Source organism: Lutzomyia longipalpis, chromosome 3 (assembly GCF_024334085.1).
Source record: "Lutzomyia longipalpis isolate SR_M1_2022 chromosome 3, ASM2433408v1".
NCBI lineage: Eukaryota > Metazoa > Arthropoda > Insecta > Diptera > Psychodidae > Lutzomyia > Lutzomyia longipalpis.
Window position 1 is genome coordinate 23,990,261 of NC_074709.1, and position 21,649 is coordinate 24,011,909.

Here is a 21,649-nt window from a genome sequence, read left to right on the forward strand (position 1 = left end):
TTACCTCCGGTTGACACGCGTCAAGTCTATGGAATGCTCTTTGGTGGGCTCTTTGTATGTCTCACACGACTTTTGCGCTTGCTTCAGCTTCTTCAGCAACTTCTGCCAATATGTACGTGAACTTCATGCAAATTTTGGGTGCAATGTTTTGTTGTTTCAGCGGTGCTTAATCGTACATTATGTAATTTTGATGGGTAAGTAGCAATTGATATTGAGTAGGTGGATGATTTTTTTTAATCAAAAAAGCGCGATTTTTGTGGTATAAAAGCCTCCCATAGTGTCTCGATGGTTATCATTAAGTGTTTGGCGCCTTTCAAGTAAGCACCAAGTAGTCTTATCTGTGTGGATTAGTTCATTGATACCCTAAGCTTTGCAAAGATGTTTAAATTGGTAATTATTCTTTTAATTTAATAATTTAAAAAAATAATTAAAAATTCAATAATTTAATTCCGAAACCCTTTTTGCAGATTGCTGTCTTCATGATCGCTGTTGCTGCAGCCTCTGCGAAACCTCTTGTCGCCGTACCAGCTGCCTATACTGCCCCAGTAGCCTACAGTGCTCCCTTAGTAGCTGGTCCAGGAGTCGTCACGGCGACTAGCTCTCAGGTTGTGGCTCGGAATTACAATGGAATTGCTGCCCCAGTTGTAGCTGCTTCTGCCCCACTTGTTGCTGCTCCAGCTGCACTACCATACACCGCTTACCCTGCTCTTGCCTCAAACTACCCCTATGCTGCCTATTCCTACCCATATGCTCCCTATGCTCCCTATGTCCTCTGAAAAAATCAGCAATCATTTTTGAAACGTCTTTAGCACAAATTTTTCAATGACTTTCCATCGATGACTTTATTAGTTTTTAAAAATGCAATAAAATGGAAAACATTTTTTATTTTAAATTTATTTTGTTTTTTAATACATGAACAACTAATATAATTACAAGATCAATTTATATAGTAAAATCTTGTGGTCTTGTTCCTGCTCTCAGAACAATTTGAGCAGGAGTTGTTGGTGCTCCAATTTCACACCATTCTGGTAAGCCAGCATCTTTCCTTGCCGAATAAAGAGCCTCCCTGATGGCAAATACGATAACGCTGGTCATAGCCAATGCAGGCTCACCAGTAGTTTTGGATTTCAGGACGTAGTTTGGATTGGGTTTCTGGAGGAAAGTCACACGGAAGTCAACAGGAATGTCCCTTGCTCCAGGAGGTCGATAATTCCAGGTGCGATTGGTTAGAAGTGCTCCATCATTGGGACGATAGATTATCTCCTCGTGGAGCCAGTAACCTATTCCCATTACGAATGATCCCTCAATTTGCCCTACATCAACAAGAGGGTTCAAACTTTCCCCGGTATCCTCTAAAATATCAACTCTCAGTAGTTGAACATTTCCCGTGAGGACATCAACTTCAACTTCAGCACACGTTGCACCCCAGACATCGTAATCCTGAATTTCTTGAGCACGATAGACGTAAAGGGCTGTTAAGTCAATGCTCCTTATAAAGCATTCCTGGACAAGGTCTTCCCACGAGGGATTATTCATCTCCTCACGAAGTGGTCGAATCCTCTCGAGGATCATCTCACAAGCACGCATAACTGAGAGGCATATCCCTTCGCTTGTTGAACTTGCTCCGCTTACAGTGCAGTTGGCGGATGTCATGTTATCAACTGGCCTGAAGACAATTGACTCCAAGGGTACACCCAAGATTTTAGCAGCAACCTGCGCAGCTTTTGTATTCAGACCCTGACCCATTTCAATTCCACCATGACAGATTGCAACAGTCCCGTCGCCATGATAAACGGACACCATAGCTGGGAGCGTTCCAAGGAACATCTGTGGATACTTCATTGGTACAATGGCAATCCCACGCTTCTTCCAGCGATTATTTTCATTAAATACCCCAATTTGCCTCTTTCGTGATCCGTAATCAACTGATTTTACAAACTCCAACAAAATGCTTCGCATCGGTGAATCCTGTGGCATGTTAGCCAGGCGTACATCAATGGGATCAATGCCAGTTTTCTTTGAAATGTGCTCCATGATGTTCTCAATCATTGCTACCCCTTCAACGATGCCCGGGGCACGGCAGTAGGTGTTACTGGGAGCATTTGTAATAACTGACTTCCCAACAACATCCCATGATTGCACATCGTAGCAGTTGGTGAACCATTTCATTGAAAGCCATATCACGGATTCATTTATGGAACATCCAAAATCTTGCATAAAATCATTTTTAAGTCGCTGAATTTGACCCTTCTCATCCACCTCCACCAAGTAGTCTCCAATACAGGGATATCTTTTCCCAACAATCTCCATATTCGCCTCCAGCGGGAGCACCATTCGAATAGGACGGCGTAGGTGGTGACAGGCAAGGGCAGCTGCGCAGGCTATTTGTGATCCACGTGTTATTCTCGATCCAAATGCTCCTCCAATGCGTCTAACGATCATATGAATGGAGCTTTCTGGAATTTTGAGGGCATCCGCAATGGCAACCTGCACTAAATCCATCCACTGAGTGGACGAATAAACATCCATTCCCGTTTCCGTGGGTAAGCAAATGCACGTTTGGGGTTCCATTGTGAAATGGTATTGACTTCCAGACTCCCAATGTCCTGACAGGATCGTCTTTGAGTTATTTCCATAAGTTGTTGCTTTCATATTTGGTGGATGTACATCGATTCTCTCAGTTGCATTTTCCCTCAAGACATCCCAAATGGTTGGAAGAATTTTTTCGCCTAGAAGTTTGATAAGATTGATTAGATAAATGTTTAAGTGTTCTAGGTCGGTGCTTTATGCCCTGAAGTGTTTGTTTGTTTGACCGGAAGTTGTAAGAAAGTAATTTTGATCAAGAATTAAAATCTAAAACATTTAATAAAAATTCTATCTACCTGTTTCCTCATACGTGATCTTCACAAGTTTGGCAGCCTTTTGAGCTAGATCAAATGTTTCTGCTAGAATTATTCCTGCTGGTTGTCCATTGAATAAGACTTTGCCACTACAGAAAATTTCTTCGATCTCAAAGAGATCTTCGCCATTTCTTATAGGAGCAAAACTGTTCTCCCCCGGAATGTCTTTAGCTGAGAAAAATGAATGAACTCCTTCAATTTTCAGAGCACTGGACGGGTCAATTTTCTTTATAATTGCATTGACCTTTCTGGCTTGAACGAAAGCCGCCCAGAGTTCTCCTGGTTGGGGTGGGAGATCATTGGCATACTTGGCTTCTCCAGATGTTTGAATGATTCCTTCCCATTTTGGAATAGCATCCGTAATGGGAAACCTCTCGGGGAATTTTTTGAAATTCTGCTGGCCACTCGACAAGGATCTTTCGGATTCTTTAGCACCGCTAAGCATTTTGAAATTACCCCTCCCTTCAGGTAAAATGCTCAGTATGAAGCGATAGTACAGCCCCATGGCAAGGAGTTTTCGATAATTCGGATTTGCATTTGGAGGTGAATCGGAGACTTGGAGTTCTTCATCTAAAATCGCCAGAGATGATTTTAGGGTGTCGTTGGAAAAAACATCCTTCCCTCTGAGATGTGCTTCCAGCTTTGTAGCGTGAATGAATGATTCGTTGATATTTCCAAAACAGACTGAAGCACTTTCAACGATATTCTCATCATTTGATAGTTTTAACAAAAATCCAGCATTAACCAAAGATGGTGTATTCTGAGCTCTTTGCATTATTTTATAGAGCTTCAGTTTGATTTCCGCAGAGTTGAGTTGTGGCAAAATTATCTTTGTGAGAATTTTTCCTTCCATTTTGCTCTTCAAAAACTCAAGAGGACTTAAGATTTTTCTCGTATTTTCATCTTCTGCAATTTCAACTTGACCACCAACCACTTCAATCATAAGAAAAACATCCGATGCAAATCCAGGATGTTTGTGCTTAAGCATTAAATTTCCAGCAATCGTTGCCATCTGTAAAATTTGAAATATATTTTTTCACATTTAACACATTTTGTTTTATTCTAAATCCATGCAGTGGACTATTTTTTGTGATTAATCTTATTGATCATTTATTGACATGCAATCTGATTGATCAACTATTGATTAATTATTGTCAATCAATCAGTATGATTACTAATTGAGCAATAATTGTCTATCAATCGGATGGATCAATAATTGACCAACTATGCGGATTTATGTACATTGACTAAATATTGAGCTCAATAATTGATCAATTATTGGCAAAATTTATTGACTGGAAAAGCTCCTTTTCAAAAAAAGCTTTAGGGTGTAAAGTTTAGATCAAGATGATTATTGTAATAAAATTATTAAATGTTTAAAATGTTTCATCTTGTCGCGAAAGGGTTAAAAGATATTTGTTTTAAATTTTCAAATAAAGGAAATTTAGCAATTAAATGATTTTTTTAATTAAATAAAATTAAAAAAAAACAAAAAAACTCACATTCCGAAGTGTAGGATTCGCAATTAGCTGCAGATGATCACCCAATTTTTGGCAATGTAGGAATTTTGCAGACTTTTCTGAAGCTTCTTTAAGAATCTCTGCAAATTCTGCCAATGTAACTGAAGATCCCACTTCCAGAGAATTTTCAATTGAGTATCCACGAATTTCCTCAACGTCTTTAATATCAACGTAGACTGATATGTCGGAGTCTCTTCTAAAGACTCCATGTCCTGTATTTCCTGCCACTAGCATCAATTTCCTATCTTGATATCCGTTAAGGATTTCAAAAATTTCCCTCACATTGTGAACTTTGAACCATTTTTCTCCATTTGGAAAATCCAAGGAAATATTTTTTGCAGTCTTTAAGCAATTTACATTGCAAAATTCTTGAGTTTTTGGGCATCTTCGTGGTAGATCTTCGATATCAGAGCACTGTGCAGTTAGAGATGGATCAGCATCTGCAGCCAAGGATTTAAAGGCGTCAAGGATTGGGCGATATCCTGTGCAGCGACAGATATTCCCTCCAAAATGTTTCTCAACGTCTGCCATGGAAAAATTCCCTTGTTGCTTCTCAATCAAACCCACCATATTCATCACCATTCCAGGGGAACAGTACCCACATTGAGTTCCATTCATCTTAGCTAAGCGAGCTTGAACAGCATGATATCCATCCTTTCTTCCTCCCAGCCCTTCGACGGTTATCACCTCCATCCCATGGCAGGAATACACGGACATTAGGCAAGAATTCACTGCACCAATCCATTCTTTTCCCGTCACAGGATGATGCCATATAGCAATCACAGTACAAGCACCACATCCACCTTCAAGGCACATTGATTTTGTTCCTGTTAAATTAGCCTTTGTCCTGATGAACATGTTGAGAGAAGTCCCCAAGGGAATTTGCTGGGGATTCACTGCGAACTTTTTCCCATTGATCTTGAACGACACTTCCATTTTTTTCCACTCTTACGAAATCCACTTGAGAAGCAATTGATAACTGAGAGCAATTTTGCGTGTTAGCGAGCTTTTATCGGTTCAGCGAGAACGCTGATAAGACTCTTTTCTGATTAAACAATACAAACGCGAATTTCGTTTGTAGGCATTGAGACCGAAGGCCAAAAATATTATCCCGTGCCATGGTCCGTTATGTGTGTAATCTCTCTCGGAGAGGGCTGTGATGGTTGATAAGCGTTGCCCTAGCGGTGCTTATCATGCGTTGGTCATTCTCTCGTGAGCCTTGATGCCGAGAGGACCGGTACGCTGAAAGAGGGTTGGCTATCACAGTCACTCTCAGTGTTAATAAAAAAACGACACCTAAAATTCAGAAGTGGGATACAACCAAAATTGTATCCATAGAAGTGAGTATAAAAAAAATCCAAGTGCGTAGCTGTGAAAAAGTGAAAAAAAATGCAAAGTCGTCGTGGCGGCATGTGGAAAAAAGAAAGTGCGCCACATGGATGGCACTTGGAGGACGTCAAGGAGGTGCTGCTGGGAGTCCCTAACGGAACATGAAATGGGACTACGCTTGGGCATAGTGTGGGCAGAAAAAGGAGGAACAACGTGCTCATGGATGTCCCAAATGGGGGTCTTGAGGGTGATCGTCAACAGTTTCCAGCTGAAGTGTATCGTGCAGTGGCTTGTGATGTCGCGTGCATCGACAAATGCACCCACCAATTGGAGCGGTTTTTAGTGCCAAGGAGGAGCACATCAGGGGACTAAAAACTTTGCCCATAGATCGGACGTCACGGGAAAAAAATCTCACACCAAAAGTGAGAAAATTGAGAAGAAAAAGCTGCGCAAGAAGGCAGAAAGGCAGCGAAGTGGCTCGAGGAAGTGGAGGAGAAAATTCAAGGGGATTCAGTGGATGAGAAGGAGGCACGAAAAGCCTTCGATGGATCCCATGATCTCCGGTGATTGCATGTTGAGCATGATGCCAGAGAATTCACCGAAGGGAAATCAATGATCCTCACGCTAAAGGATCAAGACGTGTTCAATGAGCACGGGGATGCTCTCGTGAAGGTCAATCTCACGGACACAGAGAAAGTGCCTACATGAGAGTCAGGAGTTTCCCGCTGCAGATCGGGAGGGCCGAAGGCAGTGGCAGGATGATGGAATGGTCGGCGATTCCATCTTGGGCATCTTGGGCGGCATGCTAATCTCAGGAGGAGAGGATCAGCATGGAACTGGACGAGTGGGAAATAAAACTCGGTGAGTTTGTTCCATGTTTTTAATTATTTCTGTAGGTTAATGGCCACATTAATTGAGGAAATGGCCAAAGAAGAACGGAAATAATTGAAGAGTAGCTATAATGCATTAGTGTGGACCCTAATGCAATCTGCTAGTGTGGACCCTAGTGGATGTTGGCCAATACATTAGTGTGGACCCTAATGTGATCTGCTAGTGTGGACCCTAGTGGATAATGGCCAAAGCATTGGTGAGAGTCCAATGCAATCTACTAGTGTGGACCCTAGTAGATGGTGGACTAATTGGTCAGTACATTGGTCGGAGATCCAATGTGAACTACTAGTGTGGACCCTAGTAGATTATAAGGTTGACCAATACATTAGTGTGGACCCTAATGTGATATGCTAGTGAGGACCCTAGTATGCGAAGGAACGTAAAGAAATTAGTGAGGACCCTAATTTGAATTACCCTACATGCCACCCTACATAGACCTAAGGCGTTGCCAAGGGACGGCAACAGTGTCAGGGCTGGCCGAATTGTAGGCATTGAGACCGAAGGCCAAAAATATTATCCCGTGCCATGGTCCGTTATGTGTGTAATCTCTCTCGGAGAGGGCTGTGATGGTTGATAAGCGTTGCCCTAGCGGTGCTTATCATGCGTTGGTCATTCTCTCGTGAGCCTTGATGCCGAGAGGACCGGTACGCTGAAAGAGGGTTGGCTATCACAGTCACTCTCAGTGTTAATAAAAAAACGACACCTAAACGTTAAAGAGAGAGAACCTCCACGTAATTTTCATTCACGTGTAGGCGATGTTTCTCTCTTTTTAAACTGCCTTGCATGAGAGTAGAACCAAAGTATGATCGGCCGACGACACTACTATTCAATTTAAATGCTAATTTATGAGGGAATAAATAAGGTAAATTAAATTGATTTATTGTCTCATTTAGATAAGATTATTCAGTTAAAAAATATAAATTTTTAATATATTTTCAGTGATATTTTATCTGAACGTTTTTGCACAGGATTTTCCAGAGATTTTCGCAAACATTTTTTTGACTGCTCTCAGAATTTAAGAAATTTTCTTATTACACTTTAGAATTTAATGTGTGATAAAATAAATTGTCATTTATACCTCAAATTATGCTCAAAGCTTTACATAAACATATGAAATCACTAGACCATAGCGTTTGTATGAAAACTAAATAAAAAAAACAAAATAAAGATAATTATCATAAAAATGAAAACATGACCTTAAAATTTTCCTAAGGAAATTTATTATATAAAAAAACTATTTAGGTAATTCATGACGTTCCACGTGAATAACTATTCACTTCCAGAAGTTATATTTTATTTTATTACAAGTGCATTAGTTTTATGGTGTCTATACGTGGGTGAAGATCGTGCAAAATATGGGTGCAAATATTGGGAAAAATTCTGATCTTATGCACGGACTTCCTCCCTGGTCTGATCTGCAGTTTAAAATTAACGGAAAAAAGTTTTGTGGTAAACTTTGAACTTACGTTACGTTACGTTAAATGGGGCTAGGAAACTTTGAACTTACAGAAGAACTTTAAATATTTGGAAGTTAATTTTTCTTTGTTGTGTTATAGTTCGTCCTGGAACTGTGCCCTATGACACCTCCCTAAATTTCTTCATTCGCACCCATGCTGGACTCACTGGAACGAAATTTATGTGCAGAGAAGGAGGTTGTGGGTGCTGCACTGTTCTCTTGAGGTAAATTAAATTAATTTTAACTTTTGTTTTATTGTCTTTGTACTGATCCTACACTGTGACTCATATTCATTAGAAAATTAATTTATTCGCGATATAAATTTTCTAATAGCATGCTTGAAGTGTTGGGCGGATTTGTAATGAATTTTTTTAGGGCAAAGTATCGATAACTTATACATAATATCATTGTTATGTTTTAAAAAATATGATATTAATGAAATTATTAAATTTTCAGGCGTCCAAATCCAACTACAAGAAAAGAATGGGTAGGAGCAGTAAACTCCTGTCTTGTTTCAATTTATTCCTGCCACGGATTTGAAGTGGTTACGGTTGAAGGTGTTGGAGGGCGTGAAAAAGGGTATCACGGTGTTCAAACGCGTTTGGCGAAAATGAATGGATCTCAGTGCGGCTACTGTTCTCCGGGCATGGTAATGAGTATGGTAGGCCTAATGGAGCAAAGAAAAGGCAAAGTAGCAATGGAGGATGTGGAAAAGAATTTTGGCGGGAATATCTGTCGCTGTACAGGATACCGTCCGATCCTTGATGCTTTTAAATCATTGGCTGAAGACTCTGAACGCACTCTAGCTGTCCCATGTCCTGATATTGAAGAACTACCAATCAAATGCATATTCGTTAAGGAACTCTATGGCCAAGTTCAGCCAGATTTTGTTCACTTCTACTTGGACAGCTATCGTGAATGGTTCCGTGTAAGAAATCTTGATGACATCATGAAAATTCTAGGACGATTCTACAATCGTCCTTATATGCTTGTTGGAGGAAATACCGGTCATGGAGTCTACAGACGAAGGGAAGAGCTTGAGCTTTTCGTTGATATCAGCAACGTTGAGGAATTAAAGATAACGACAATTGCCAGCACTTTGGAAGTAGGAGCTGCTGTTACAATTGCAGATTTCATTGGAATCCTCAATGAAGCATCAAAGACAAGAAAGGATTTTTCATACTGTCGTCAAATGGCGAATCATTTGGAATTAGTAGCTCATCCAGCAGTTAGAAATGTTGGTACAATTGGAGGGAATTTAATGTTGAAGCATGAACATCTTGAATTCCCTTCGGATATATTTCTTCTACTTGAAACTGTTGGAGCCTTTCTTACGATCGTTGATGGCAATGGAATGCATCGGGTTGTATTTGTTGAGGACTTCTTGTACAAATCAATGCGTCATCAGCTTATCCTGAAGATTACTCTTCCACCTCTAGATCCTGAGAAATATCGCTTCCTTTCTTATAAAATTATGCCACGAGCTGAAAATGCCCACGCCATTGTCAACGCGGGATTCCTATTTAAATTCAACGCAGAAAAGACAATCACCTACTCAGCTAGAATATGCTACGGTGGGATTAATCCGAGATTCATTCATGCTACGAAAACAGAAAATCTTTTAGCCACAAAGAATCTCTTCACCAATGAAACCATCATGTCGTTGATGACATCCCTCAATGAAGAACTCAAAATGGATTACAATCTGCCAGACTTTACGCCACGATACCGAAAGATCTTGGCCATGGGCCTTCTCTACAGAGCCATTATAAATTTGGCGCCACCAGGAAAGGTTCAGGATCGTCTTAAGAGTGGCGCTGAACCACTATTTCGAAGTCTTTCTTCAGGGAAGCAGTGGGTAACTGCCCCGGAGAATGCTTTGCCTAAAATTGATGCTCTTCTTCAATGTAGTGGGGAAGCTATGTACATAAATGATATGCCCTTCATGCGAGGAGAAGTTTGGGGAGCTTTCGTTCCTGCGACAGAAATTTCTGCTCATATTCTCGATATTGATGTTACTGAAGCTCTTAAGATACCCGGTGTAGTGGCTTTCTTCTGCGCTAAGGATATTCCTGGAGTAAATTCCTACATAACTCAATTTTTTATAGAAGGACTTGATGTGAGTTTTGTTCACTTAAAGGGCCTAAAATTGGTTTGTTATGCTTATTAAACATAAATTCTTTTCTTTTGCAGTTTATTGAGCATGAAGAAGTTTTCTGCAATGGAAGGGTCCTTTATCATAGTCAACCTGTTGGGATCATTGTGGCAGAAACATTGGACTTAGCCAAGAAGGCGGCAAAAATCGTAAAAATTACGTATACACTATCAACTCAGAAGAGACCGTTGTTATCAGTTAAGGATGTTGTTGAAAGTGGAAATGAGGAAAGAGTTTTTCCTTTTGAGACACGCCTTGAGGCACAAAATGAAGGAAATGAAGGAAATGATACAGCAACGACAATATCGGGAGATCTTAAATTTTCCGATCCATACCATTTTCATCTGGAGCCTCAAACAACGATCTGCATACCTACCGAGTCAGGAATGGAAGTTCATTGTGGAACACACTACCTTCACCTTATTCACATGGGGGTTACTCAGGTGTTAAATATCCCTGAGAATTCAATTGATATGAAGCTTAAGCGAATTGGTGGAAGTTTTGGGGCTAAGATATCAAAGTCAGGGCACGTTGCTTGTGCTGCTGCTGTTGCTTGCCACCACCTTCGTAGACCTGTGAGATTTGTATTGTCGATTGAAGAGAACATGATGGTAATTGGAAAGAGATTTCCTTCATTAGCTTCCTATAAGGTTGAAGTGAATAATGAAGGGAAGATTGAAAAGTTACAGATTACCCAAATAATTAACATGGGCGTTTCGAGGAATGAATTTACGAATCGGCAGACAATTATAAATTACATGACTGGATTGTATGATAGTTCGACATGGTCTATAGATTTCAAGTTAGTAGCATAGAATAATATTTTTTTTTAAATTATAAATTGGATACTAAAGACTCTTTTCATTATTTCAGAGGCGCTATCACTGACTTACACCCACACACCTGGTTTCGAGCTCCAGCACGCGTTGAGGCTCAAGCAATTATCGAAAGCATAATGGAGCACATCGCAAAGGAATTGCATTTGGATCCTCTTGACGTCCGTTTAGCCAATATGAAAGAAGATTCTCCCATGAGGACAATTCTCACACAATTTCTCTATCAATGCGACTTTGAGGAACGTCGAAAGCGTATAGATGCTTTCAATACAGCCAATCGATGGAGGAAGCGTGGGATTGCCTTTGTCCCAATGAATTATCCCATTGAAACACGTTCACGCTACGGAGTCCTTGTGACGGTTTACGCAATTGATGGAAGCGTAAGTGTCTGCCATGGAGGAATAGAAATGGGCCAGGGGATTGACACCAAAATAATCCAAATTACGGCCAAGATGTTTGGAATACCAATAAACTGGGTAAATGTTAAACCAGCAAACAATCTTGTGAATGCCAACGTTTCACCAACTGTTGGATCTCAGACTATGGATGCTGTAGGACGGGTATATGTTCTGTATTATATATTAGTTTATAGTCTTTTATTATACATATTTAATTTTATTTTTAATTTAAGCTTGTCATTGAAGCCTGCAACATAATCTTGGAACGCATAAAGCCTGTTAGAGATGAGATACCAACCGCCACATGGGCTGAGCTCGTACAGGCTACGTTTGAAAGAAATATTTCCTTAGTTTCATTAGTTACTGATATGGATAAGGAATCAATTCAGTACAATGTCTGGGGAGCTGCTTGTGCTGAAATTGAAATTGATGTCCTTACTGGAGATTTTCTCCTACAAAGAGTAGATATTGCTGAAGATGTTGGAGAGAGTCTCAATCCCAATATCGATGTGGGCCAAATTGAGGGAGCTTTCGTGATGGGACTCGGCTACTGGCTACAAGAGAAAATCATTCGAAATCCTGAAACTGGGGAAATCCTAACAAATCGAACCTGGAACTACAAGCCTCCTGTAGCAAGGGACATCCCTGTGGACTTCCGAGTATCTTTCCTAAAAGGACAAAATCTCCCTGCTGGAATTATTGGAGCTAAAGCAACCGGAGAGCCTGCAATTTGTATGTCCATTGTGGCAGTTTTTGCTCTGAGAAATGCATTAGAATCTGCAAGAAAGGATGCAGGATTGCCGTTTACCTTTATTGAATTGCATGCACCAACAACAAAGGAGGATATCCTTCTTCTATCAGGGACCCAAATTACTCAGTTTCAACTTTCAATTTAAATGTATAAGAACTTTTTCTTATGTAAAGACTATGTCATGGTTAAAGTTTTCTCTTCTTTCAAATAATAAATATTTTGAACAAAATAACTTCTTTTTTTTTCAAAATAAATATAACAAACTATATGTGGGAGGAAAGAATTTATATCATAAAAGTGAAAATATGACCTTAACATTACAGTAAAGACATATTTTTCAGCAATGAAGTCACGCTATACAAGTCGTTCCACATCAATACCCATAATAAACCATCGCACTCTTCCAGAATTATTGGCAGAAAGTGCGTTAGTCATTCAGTGATAGTTTGTGAGTGAAGATCGTGGAAAAATGGGTTCCAAACCTGGAAAAATTGAAAATCAACAAGATCGACATTATCCTCAGTTGGATCTTCAGTTTAAAATTAACGGAAAGAAATTTTGTGGTGAGCCCTACAAAAAGAAAATTAGAACGGATATTTAAAATAAAAGAAAATGTGTTAAAAAGGAAAAGGAGAATGATCTCTTATCTAATTCCCTGATTCTCAATTCAATATTCTATATTTAATGCTTTCCATAAGAAATTGAAGAAAATCGTTAAATTAAATTCCTTCATTTTTAGTAAATCCAAAAACCCTGCCACATGACACGTCTCTAAATACCTTCATTCGCATCCATGCTGGACTTACCGGAACAAAATTTATGTGTAGAGAAGGTGGTTGTGGGTGTTGTATAGTTCTATTGAGGTAAGCTATATGAATGCCCTTTACGCAAAATCTAGAATTTTTTATGTAGATTCTATGATTTTGATCATAATTCAATAAGGTGTCTTATATTGTATTTCAGACGCCCAAATTCAACAACCAGAAAAGAATGGATCGGGGCAGTGAACTCATGCTTGACGTCAATTTACTCATGCCATGGATTTGAAGTGATTACAGTTGAAGGTGTGGGTGGACGAAAGAGAGGATTTCACACCATTCAGACGCGTCTAGCAAACATGAATGGATCTCAGTGTGGCTACTGCTCTCCGGGCTTGGTAATGAGCATGGTTGCCTTAATGGAGGATCGCCAAGGAAAATTTTCAATGAAAGAAGTAGAAAAATATTTTGGCGGGAATATCTGTCGCTGTACAGGATATCGTCCAATTCTGGATGCATTTAAATCCTTGGCTGAAGATGCGGATTCCTCACTAACTCCTCCTTGCACCGACATCGAAGACTTACCTATGAAATGTGTTTTCACCAGAGATCACAATTGTCTGCTTCAATTAGACTTTGTTCATTTTTCATTAAACCATTCAACTGATTGGTTTCGCGTAAGGAACTTAGATGACATCATAAAAATTCTAAGCCAGTTTCCCTACCGTCCATATATGCTTGTTGGAGGAAATACCGGTCATGGAGTTTACAGACGAGAGGAAGACTTGAAAGTTTTCATTGATATTAGTGATGCGGAAGAACTAAAAATAACAGCCATGGCTTGCGCTCTTGAAGTCGGAGCTGCTGTTACAATTGCAGATTTCATTGACCATCTGCGGTATGCTGCTGATCAAAACAGCGAATTTTTCTATTGCCATCAAATGGCGAATCATTTGGAATTAGTAGCTCATCCAGCAGTTAGAAATGTCGGTACAATTGGAGGGAATTTAATGTTGAAACATGAACATCCTGAATTTCCTTCAGACGTCTTCCTTCTACTTGAAACCGTTGGAGCCTTTTTAACAATTGTAGACAACAGTGGAATGCATCGGGTTGTATTTGTTGAGGATTTTATGAGCAAATCTATGCGTCATCAGCTTATCCTGAAGATTACTCTTCCACCTCTAAATCCTGAGAAATATCGATTTCTTTCTTATAAAATCATGCCACGAGCCGAAAATGCCCATGCCATCGTTAACGCGGGATTTCTCTTTAAATTTAATGCAGAAAAGACAATCACCTACTCGGCAAGAATATGCTACGGTGGGATTAATCCGAGATTCATTCATGCTACGAAAACAGAAAATCTTTTAGCCACAAAGAATCTCTTCACCAATGAAACCATCATGTCGTTGATGACATCCCTCAATGAAGAACTCAAAATGGATTACAATCTGCCAGACTTTACGCCACGATACCGAAAGATCTTGGCCATGGGCCTTCTCTACAGAGCCATTATAAATTTGGCGCCACCAGGAAAGGTTCAGGATCGTCTTAAGAGTGGCGCTGAACCACTATTTCGAAGTCTTTCTTCAGGGAAGCAGTGGGTAACTGCCCCGGAGAATGCTTTGCCTAAAATTGATGCTCTTCTTCAATGTAGTGGGGAAGCTATGTACATAAATGATATGCCCTTCATGCGAGGAGAAGTTTGGGGAGCTTTCGTTCCTGCAACAGAGATTTCAGCTCATATTCTCGATATTGATGTTACTGAAGCTCTGAAAATACCCGGTGTAGTGGCTTTCTTCTGTGCAAAGGATATTCCTGGAATTAATTCTTACATGACAAAGTTCTTCTGTCCACCACTTGAGGTAAATTTTTTATTTAATTGATCTTTCTTCTATAATTTTATTTGATTGGCGTTTTCAGATTGTTGAAGGAGAAGAAGTCTTCTGCAGTGGTACAGTCTTGTACCATAGTCAACCTGTTGGGATAATTGTGGCTGAAACATTGGATTTAGCAAAGAAATCAGCCAAACTTGTGAAAATTACCTACAGCAGCCCATCACTAAAGAAACCAATGCTGTCTGTTGATGATGTTTTTGAATTTCAAGATAATGAACGAATTTTCAATTTTGAAACTCGTTTAAATGCCAAAAGTGCGGGTAATGACGCCGTAAAGGCATTTTTCGGGAAAATTAAATTTTCCGATCAGTACCATTTTCACCTGGAACCACAAACAGTAATCTGTGTACCAACAGAATCAGGAATGGAAGTCAACTGTGCAACGCACTTCCTTCACTTTGTCCAAATGGCTATAGGACAAGTTTTAAATATTCCTGAAAATTCAATTTACATGAAACTCGAAAGAATGGGAGGAAGTTTTGGAGGGAAAGCCTCCAAGTCAGCTCATGTTGCCTCTGCAGCTGCAATTGCTTGTCACTATCTTCGAAGACCTGTTAGATTTGTATTGAGCATAGAGGAAAACATGATGGTAATTGGAAAACGTTTTCCCTCCCTGGCATGCTACCAAGTTGAGGTGGATCAAAGTGGAAAAATTCAAAAACTAAATATTACTCAATACGTTAATATGGGTACTTCTAAAAATGAATTTACAAGAAGAGAAATTTTAATAGATTACCTCACAGCCCTATATGATTCTTCTACATGGTCTGTAGACTTTAAGTAAGAATTTATTGAACTGTCGCTAACCAAAATATCTGTTTTTTTTTAATAAATATTTGTCTTTTTTTTTTCTTCTAGAGGAGTTCATACAGATATTCATCCTCATACATGGTTAAGAGCTCCTAATTTCCTAGAAACTCTCGCAATGGCGGAAGTTGTAATGGAACACATAGCAGTTGAGCTTCATCTTGATCCTCTTGCAGTTCGCATGGCAAATTTACTTGAAGATTCCCCTATACGGAGCATTCTTCCCCAATTTCTCAATGAATGCGATTTTGAGGAACGTCGGAAACACGTAGCAGCATTTAATTCAGCCAATCGATGGAAAAAGCGCGGGATAGCTTTTGTTCCAATGAATTATCTTGTACCACTAGGCTTTCGATACGCTGTTCTTGTAGCTGTCTACACCATGGACGGAACTGTAAGCGTATGCCATGGAGGTGTTGAAATGGGTCAGGGACTCAATACCAAGATAATCCAAATTGCAGCAAAGACACTCGGTATTCCCATTAGTTTTATAAATATCAAACCAGCAAATACTCTTGTGAATGCAAATGTTTCACCAACTGGTGGATCTCAGACTTCAGATGCAGTAGGAAGGGTAACATAATGAAATAATGTTGATTTGATCCCTGATTTAATTTTTTTTGTATTATAGCTCGTTATCGAAGCCTGCAACATAATCTTGGAACGCATGAAGCCTGTTAGAGAAGAGAAACCTACAGCAACGTGGGCTGAACTAGTAGAAGCTACATTTGAAAGGGAGATCTCATTAGTTTCCTTTGTTACTGATATGGGCAAAGATCCTATTCAGTACAGTGTCTGGGGTGTTGCTTGTGCTGAGATTGAAATTGATGTCCTTACTGGAGATTTCCTCCTACAGAGAGTAGATATTGCTGAAGATGTTGGAGAGAGTCTCAATCCAAATATCGACGTGGGCCAAATTGAAGGAGCTTTCGTGATGGGACTCGGCTACTGGTTGCAGGAGAAGATCATTCGAAATCCTGAAACTGGGGAAATTCTAACAAATCGAACTTGGAACTACAAGCCTCCTGTTGCAAGAGACATCCCTGTGGACTTCCGAGTATCTTTCCTAAAAGGACAAAATCTCCCAGCTGGAATTATTGGAGCTAAGGGAACAGGAGAGCCTGCAATTTGTATGTCCATCGTAGCTATCTTTGCTCTGAGGAATGCGCTAGAATCTGCAAGAAAGGATGCAGGATTGCCGTATTCCTTTATAGAATTGCATGCACCAACAACAAAGGAGGATATCCTTCTTCTATCAGGGACTAGAAACTGCCAGTTTAGCCTTTAGTATATTTTTCCTGAGGACTACAGACAAAATATTTCCATTTTATTTAACAATTATTTTATTTATTCTTTTTTTTTTTGCATACAAAAGGATTTTTTAAGTTCTTTTAAAACTTCTTTTCAAGTCCGTCAGTCAGTCTGTCAGCAAGATTATTTAAGAAAAAAAACTAAGCCAGGATCTAATAATTAGTGGCTTAGAAAGCGTAGGGGTAATTTGGATAGTTGTATGGATTTACAGAATATGGATTCAAAGGATAAGCGGAGTAAGGATAAGCAGTCCTGGCAAATGTAGGAGCAACATATGGTGATGGAGCTGCATACGGTGATGGGGCTACATTAGGTGCTGAAGCCACGAAAGGAGCTGCTGGAGCTGCAGCAATTAAGGGTGCAGCAGCAGGGGCCACAATTGGATGAGCTACTGCATGATTAACTGCAAAATAAAGTTTTTTTTAATAAAATATTTTTTTCTTAGGGGAGAGCGGGGTTAAAAAAGTCACTTAAGGGTTTAGAAAAAGCTCAAAATATCGTATTTCCCAAATAGTTAAAGTGAAATGAATAGCTCAATTCTTTGGTATATTTCTTGCCCTACAAATCTTTCTCAGATCATTTTGTTCTATCTAGATTGGTAGATTGGTAGATTGTAGATAGGCAGAGTTGAAGGTATCGGCAGCTGAGCTCTGTTGTGTTCTTCGTGCCACCTCCTGCTCTACGATCCTGAATTTTTCTGTGCCTAATCTTTATTCACATTCAGTTGTTCAATCAATCCAATAACTCTATTGATTCTATTAAATATCTAATTCTACTAAAAGACTAGTGGATGCCCGTTTTCCAACATTTGATAAAACCAGCATTAGTTATCCACATCCTGAGCCTTTGCGGAATGTAAAATCTATTGATCGGGAGTTAATCTCCTAAAAACAGGCCCTCAAATACCCCTCCGAAAAGTAGCTAATTTTAGAAGACCTGGTTTAGATCTGATATCTAAATTGCAAACTGCAATGCCACTATCCAGAAGCATATCCAAGAGACACTGTTAATAAAATTCAACTTACCCTACTCTGATAACTCTGTTAATTATTTTAATTACTCTAATTCTACTAAAAGGCTAGTGGAAGTCCGCATCCCATTACTTGCTAAACCAGCAATTGTAATCGCGAAAACAAACCACTTCCTGAGCCTTTGCGGAATAATAGAGTGTCTAATAGTCAGGAGTTGGCTTCCCCAAAATAGGCCCCCAACTCTGAAAAGCGACTATTTTAGAGGACCTATTATAGATCAGATCTCTAAATTGCAAACTGCAATGCCACATCCAGAGGCAAACTCAAGAGACACTACCCGGAAAAACCAACTTACCCTACTCTGGAGTCCAATTAAAGCCTCTCACCTGAGTTTCATTGCCTACCTTGCCCCGTAAGGGCGTGGCGTCACCTCTATTTGGATCATTGCTGCTTGATATCCAATCAATAATGCAGCAAAATGACCCAGAGAGCTCATCACAAAAAATATCACAAAAGATTCTCACAAACTCCGAAATGATTCAAGGCACAGAAAAAAATACAATGCACACACAATCGGTGCTGTGTTTGTGTGTGCACTGTGACCAACAGTCAGCGCTCGTTCGTCGCTATAACTGTGATCTCTCTGCAGCAGCACGTCGACTCCACACCGCACCCCGCTCTCCATGCCATGAAATTCTCCCGGTAACACGTTCATGCAGATTCCCCGCGAGATTTCCGCGCTTTGCTCTCCTCGTAGGGCACTGTTTTTAGCACCTCGCGAAGCACACGCACTGGCGGAGAAATCCTCCACTTTGCAGCACAGCACAACGCGAAATTGGGCTTTTAAGCCAAAAAGAAGCTTTCAGACGCATAAGACGATGCGACTGGCTTGAAAGCTCAAACTGGACTCCTTGTTCTATCTAGCTAGGAAATATGATATTTTAAGCTTTTTCCAAACCCTTAAGTGACTTTATTAGCCCCGCCCTCCCCTAATTATTTCAACACTTACTTGTATGAGCATTGTAAGAAGAGGCAAAAGGAGCGATCACTCCGGCACTAGTCAAACTTCCGAAAACCGCAAGGACAACAAAGATCTGCAAAAATTATTCTCAAATTTAAATGAAACTGCCACAAAACTTTAAAGTTTTTCCACTTACAATGATTTTGCTAAACATTTCGGCGAACTTTGTGCACTAAAAATGTAATCTAGACTGAATTGTTTGATAAATTCAATGGAACTGACTTTCAGTAGCATTTTATCGGATTTTTATATCCAAAAAATTTCACCATTTTACCTGAGACGTGATTTGAGCGGACAATGAGGTGTGAGACATGCATTGGCTGCCAAAAGAAGATTAATTCGTTCATTTGGTAATTCGTATGCGCCTTTTGCCGCATCAATACGCAATTTATCGTGATTATATTTGCTACATTTCTCCTTATTACCTCACTTTTATTTTAATTTGCATTCATTGACCCAGTCCAAGGATATTTAGCTGCAGCAGCGGGTGATGCGTATCAATCACTCAGTAAACAAAAATTGATCAAAAATTGGTTCGCATAGATGGCCCATTATTGATCAATATGATTGATAGAAAATAATTATTGCTTAATTATTTTTTAAATTTTTTTTTGCACATGGAAACTGATTGAAAGGAGATTGAGTGAAAATTGAGCATTTATTCAGGTTTTAATTTAAAGAAAAATTATGATAGAGAATTAATATGTTTTATTGATCAATAATTGGACATAAATTTAGCAACTGATTGATTAAAAATATTGAGGAAAAATATTTTGACAATTGATCAATATATGATCAAAAATTGATTGAGTTACAACTGACCCAATATTGTTAGTATTAATCGTATCAAATATTGAGCCAATGTAGGTCCACAAAGAGAGTGTTATTGATCAATTAGATTTGAGATTGTTCAATCCACTGTCGAAAACTGATCATCACAAGATCTGAATCAACTGATTTCTCAATTATTGACCAATCATAGGTCAATCTAAATGACTCAATCATGATTTGCAAATTATTAAAAATGTAGTGCATAAAAATTGTTTGATTGAATTTTTTTATTTTGAACATCTTCAAAAATCTTTTTAAAAATATCGTATCCTACAAAAATCAGCATAAATTTGAGAACATAAATAGACACTGAAAATTCATTATTTGGCCTGATCACTTTCCAAAACACATGCTTGATCCACATGACTCCACGAGAATATCGCATTGAAACGATTGAAACTTATGTCATCGGGCATGAGAACATAACAATGTATCCCATTGTTTGGGCTCACGTTTTATGTTGCTCTCATTTGCTTCCACATCATGAAACCTTGAACCTCATCAATATGCAAAAAGAGAAATGCAATATTGTCTTCGCATGTCACGATCGACATGCTTTTCAAAAAGCATTTGGAATTAATTTGAGATTGTCAATATAAAACGGAAGATAATATGAATTGAGCTATCATTTCACTTTCATTCTTAGTTCCGATTGAGTGTTTGCCAAAAGGTGTTTGCTGCGTAGTGTTGCTAAAAGTGGATCAGTTTTGGTTTTTTTTTATTTCTCGTTAAGTAAATCGTCAGGAATAAAAAATGAATTCTAAAATTGTGCGGAGATTTTTTTATTTTGTTCTAAATTGTGACTAAAAAGTGGCTAATAAGAAGAATAATTTGCACTTTGCAGAATATTTTGGTGGCTCTCATCTTTACCACATCCCTTGTGTCTGCATCAGTAGCTCCAGCAGTTGTTGATATTGCAAGATCATTCCCGCCAAATATCTACCCATGGGTTCAAGAAACGAACATCGTTCAACGAATTCCCAGAACACCCCTTGTGATCGTTGGACCAGTGCCTCACCTACCACCCACCATCATTCGCTACCCGACTCCAATTTATCCCAATTACGTACCACCTTTTGGTTACTTTGGTGGGCCTGCTGTTTATCCATCGGGAGTCTACCCATTTGTACGATCATCTCCCTTCTATCCAAATGCAATTTATCCAAATTACCCATTTGTGCGATAATCGCATAATAATCTCATGTTTAAACAATTATTTTGTATTATTTTTTTATTTAAAATTTGTATATTTAGAAGAAATATATGAAACAAAAGAAAATGAAAAATTTTATACAAAATATCTAAAATAAATTTCTTTAATAAATATAAACTGTTTTATAAATTAGATGGAGAAAAGTAGTATAAGACACAGTTCTAGAGCGGAAAATTTCCTATAGGTAAGAATTATATATGGAGGAAAAATTCCTGCCTTTCAGGAGTCCTGACTAATCTAGCCCTACTCTCCCTGGACTCGAAGAATTTTTTTGGATAATTTTGAGTTCATAAAAATAGCATAAAAGATTATTATTTTCATAAAAGCCAAATAGATTTAGTTAAGGTGTTACAGAACTTCTTATGTAAAGAGCTTTTCAAAAAAAAATTCTTAAGCATATCTGGGTTAACATTTCAAAAGGAGTTTATCCGCTTTTTATGGGGAAAATACTTCATAAGAGCGTTACGTAAATAAATATTTTCTTATTGCTGTGTCAAGAATAAAAAGCTCTCTTTCTTTGAATAAAAAATCGCAGAAAAAGCGACAAAAACATATTTTGAATTTTTTTCAACCACTATATGCTCTCCAGATAATAATCTA

At 38.9% G+C, this 21,649-nt stretch overlaps 6 protein-coding genes across 7 annotated transcripts in view; 4 read left to right on the forward strand and 2 right to left on the reverse strand.

The window, feature by feature from the left end:
* Positions 1–21,649, forward strand: part of LOC129792881 (activating transcription factor 7-interacting protein 1) — a 481,750-nt gene that overhangs the window by 82,427 nt on the left and 377,674 nt on the right. The gene's annotated exons all lie outside the window — the stretch shown is intronic.
* Positions 281–892, forward strand: LOC129793002 (cuticle protein 16.5-like). Its single transcript, XM_055832525.1, has 2 exons — positions 281–390; positions 468–892. Exons 1-2 carry the CDS (start codon positions 379–381, stop codon positions 774–776), a joined length of 321 nt encoding a protein of 106 aa, XP_055688500.1. The 5' UTR covers positions 281–378; the 3' UTR covers positions 777–892.
* LOC129792882 (uncharacterized) lies at positions 865–5,403 on the reverse strand. The gene is made up of 3 exons (XM_055832280.1): positions 4,403–5,403; positions 2,883–3,912; positions 865–2,729 (listed from the first exon to the last, which is right to left on the reverse strand). Exons 1-3 carry the CDS (start codon positions 5,354–5,356, stop codon positions 943–945), a joined length of 3,771 nt encoding a protein of 1,256 aa, XP_055688255.1. The 5' UTR covers positions 5,357–5,403; the 3' UTR covers positions 865–942.
* LOC129792886 (uncharacterized) lies at positions 5,510–12,511 on the forward strand. Of its 2 annotated transcripts, none has more exons than XM_055832285.1 (6): positions 5,510–7,502; positions 7,580–8,320; positions 8,553–10,215; positions 10,290–11,053; positions 11,125–11,647; positions 11,719–12,511. In XM_055832285.1, the coding sequence occupies exons 2-6, from the start codon at positions 8,277–8,279 to the stop codon at positions 12,379–12,381; spliced, it is 3,657 nt and encodes a 1,218-aa protein (XP_055688260.1). In that variant the 5' UTR covers positions 5,510–7,502; positions 7,580–8,276; the 3' UTR covers positions 12,382–12,511. The 2 variants fall into 2 exon arrangements, with proteins under 2 accessions (XP_055688260.1, XP_055688261.1); XM_055832286.1 differs by having other exon boundaries at positions 8,197–8,320.
* LOC129792888 (uncharacterized) lies at positions 12,893–17,470 on the forward strand. The gene is made up of 5 exons (XM_055832287.1): positions 12,893–13,099; positions 13,200–14,862; positions 14,921–15,675; positions 15,754–16,276; positions 16,334–17,470. The coding sequence occupies exons 1-5, from the start codon at positions 13,056–13,058 to the stop codon at positions 16,988–16,990; spliced, it is 3,642 nt and encodes a 1,213-aa protein (XP_055688262.1). The 5' UTR covers positions 12,893–13,055; the 3' UTR covers positions 16,991–17,470.
* Positions 17,028–19,203, reverse strand: LOC129793001 (cuticle protein 38-like). The gene is made up of 3 exons (XM_055832524.1): positions 19,142–19,203; positions 18,994–19,078; positions 17,028–17,416 (listed from the first exon to the last, which is right to left on the reverse strand). Exons 1-3 carry the CDS (start codon positions 19,157–19,159, stop codon positions 17,181–17,183), a joined length of 339 nt encoding a protein of 112 aa, XP_055688499.1. The 5' UTR covers positions 19,160–19,203; the 3' UTR covers positions 17,028–17,180.

Excerpts from the sequence above, each read along its gene's own strand:
- LOC129793001 (XM_055832524.1), bottom strand. Across the intron at positions 17,417-18,993 it reads TTCTTACAATGCTCATACAA|TTAATCATGCAGTAGCTCAT; the intron begins GTAAGTGTTGAA and ends TTTATTTTGCAG.
- LOC129792888 (XM_055832287.1), top strand. The coding sequence starts at position 13,056 with ATGTGTAGAGAAGGTGGTTGTGGGTGTTGTATAGTTCTATTGAG. Across the intron at positions 13,100-13,199 it reads TGTTGTATAGTTCTATTGAG|ACGCCCAAATTCAACAACCA; the intron begins GTAAGCTATATG and ends ATTGTATTTCAG. Across the intron at positions 16,277-16,333 it reads CTTCAGATGCAGTAGGAAGG|CTCGTTATCGAAGCCTGCAA; the intron begins GTAACATAATGA and ends TTTGTATTATAG.
- LOC129792886 (XM_055832285.1), top strand. The coding sequence starts at position 8,277 with ATGTGCAGAGAAGGAGGTTGTGGGTGCTGCACTGTTCTCTTGAG. Across the intron at positions 8,321-8,552 it reads TGCTGCACTGTTCTCTTGAG|GCGTCCAAATCCAACTACAA; the intron begins GTAAATTAAATT and ends TTAAATTTTCAG. Across the intron at positions 10,216-10,289 it reads TTTTTATAGAAGGACTTGAT|TTTATTGAGCATGAAGAAGT; the intron begins GTGAGTTTTGTT and ends TTTCTTTTGCAG.
- LOC129792882 (XM_055832280.1), bottom strand. The coding sequence starts at position 5,356 with ATGGAAGTGTCGTTCAAGATCAATGGGAAAAAGTTCGCAGTGAATCCC. Across the intron at positions 3,913-4,402 it reads CGAATCCTACACTTCGGAAT|ATGGCAACGATTGCTGGAAA; the intron begins GTGAGTTTTTTT and ends CAAATTTTACAG. Across the intron at positions 2,730-2,882 it reads GATCACGTATGAGGAAACAG|GCGAAAAAATTCTTCCAACC; the intron begins GTAGATAGAATT and ends TCAAACTTCTAG.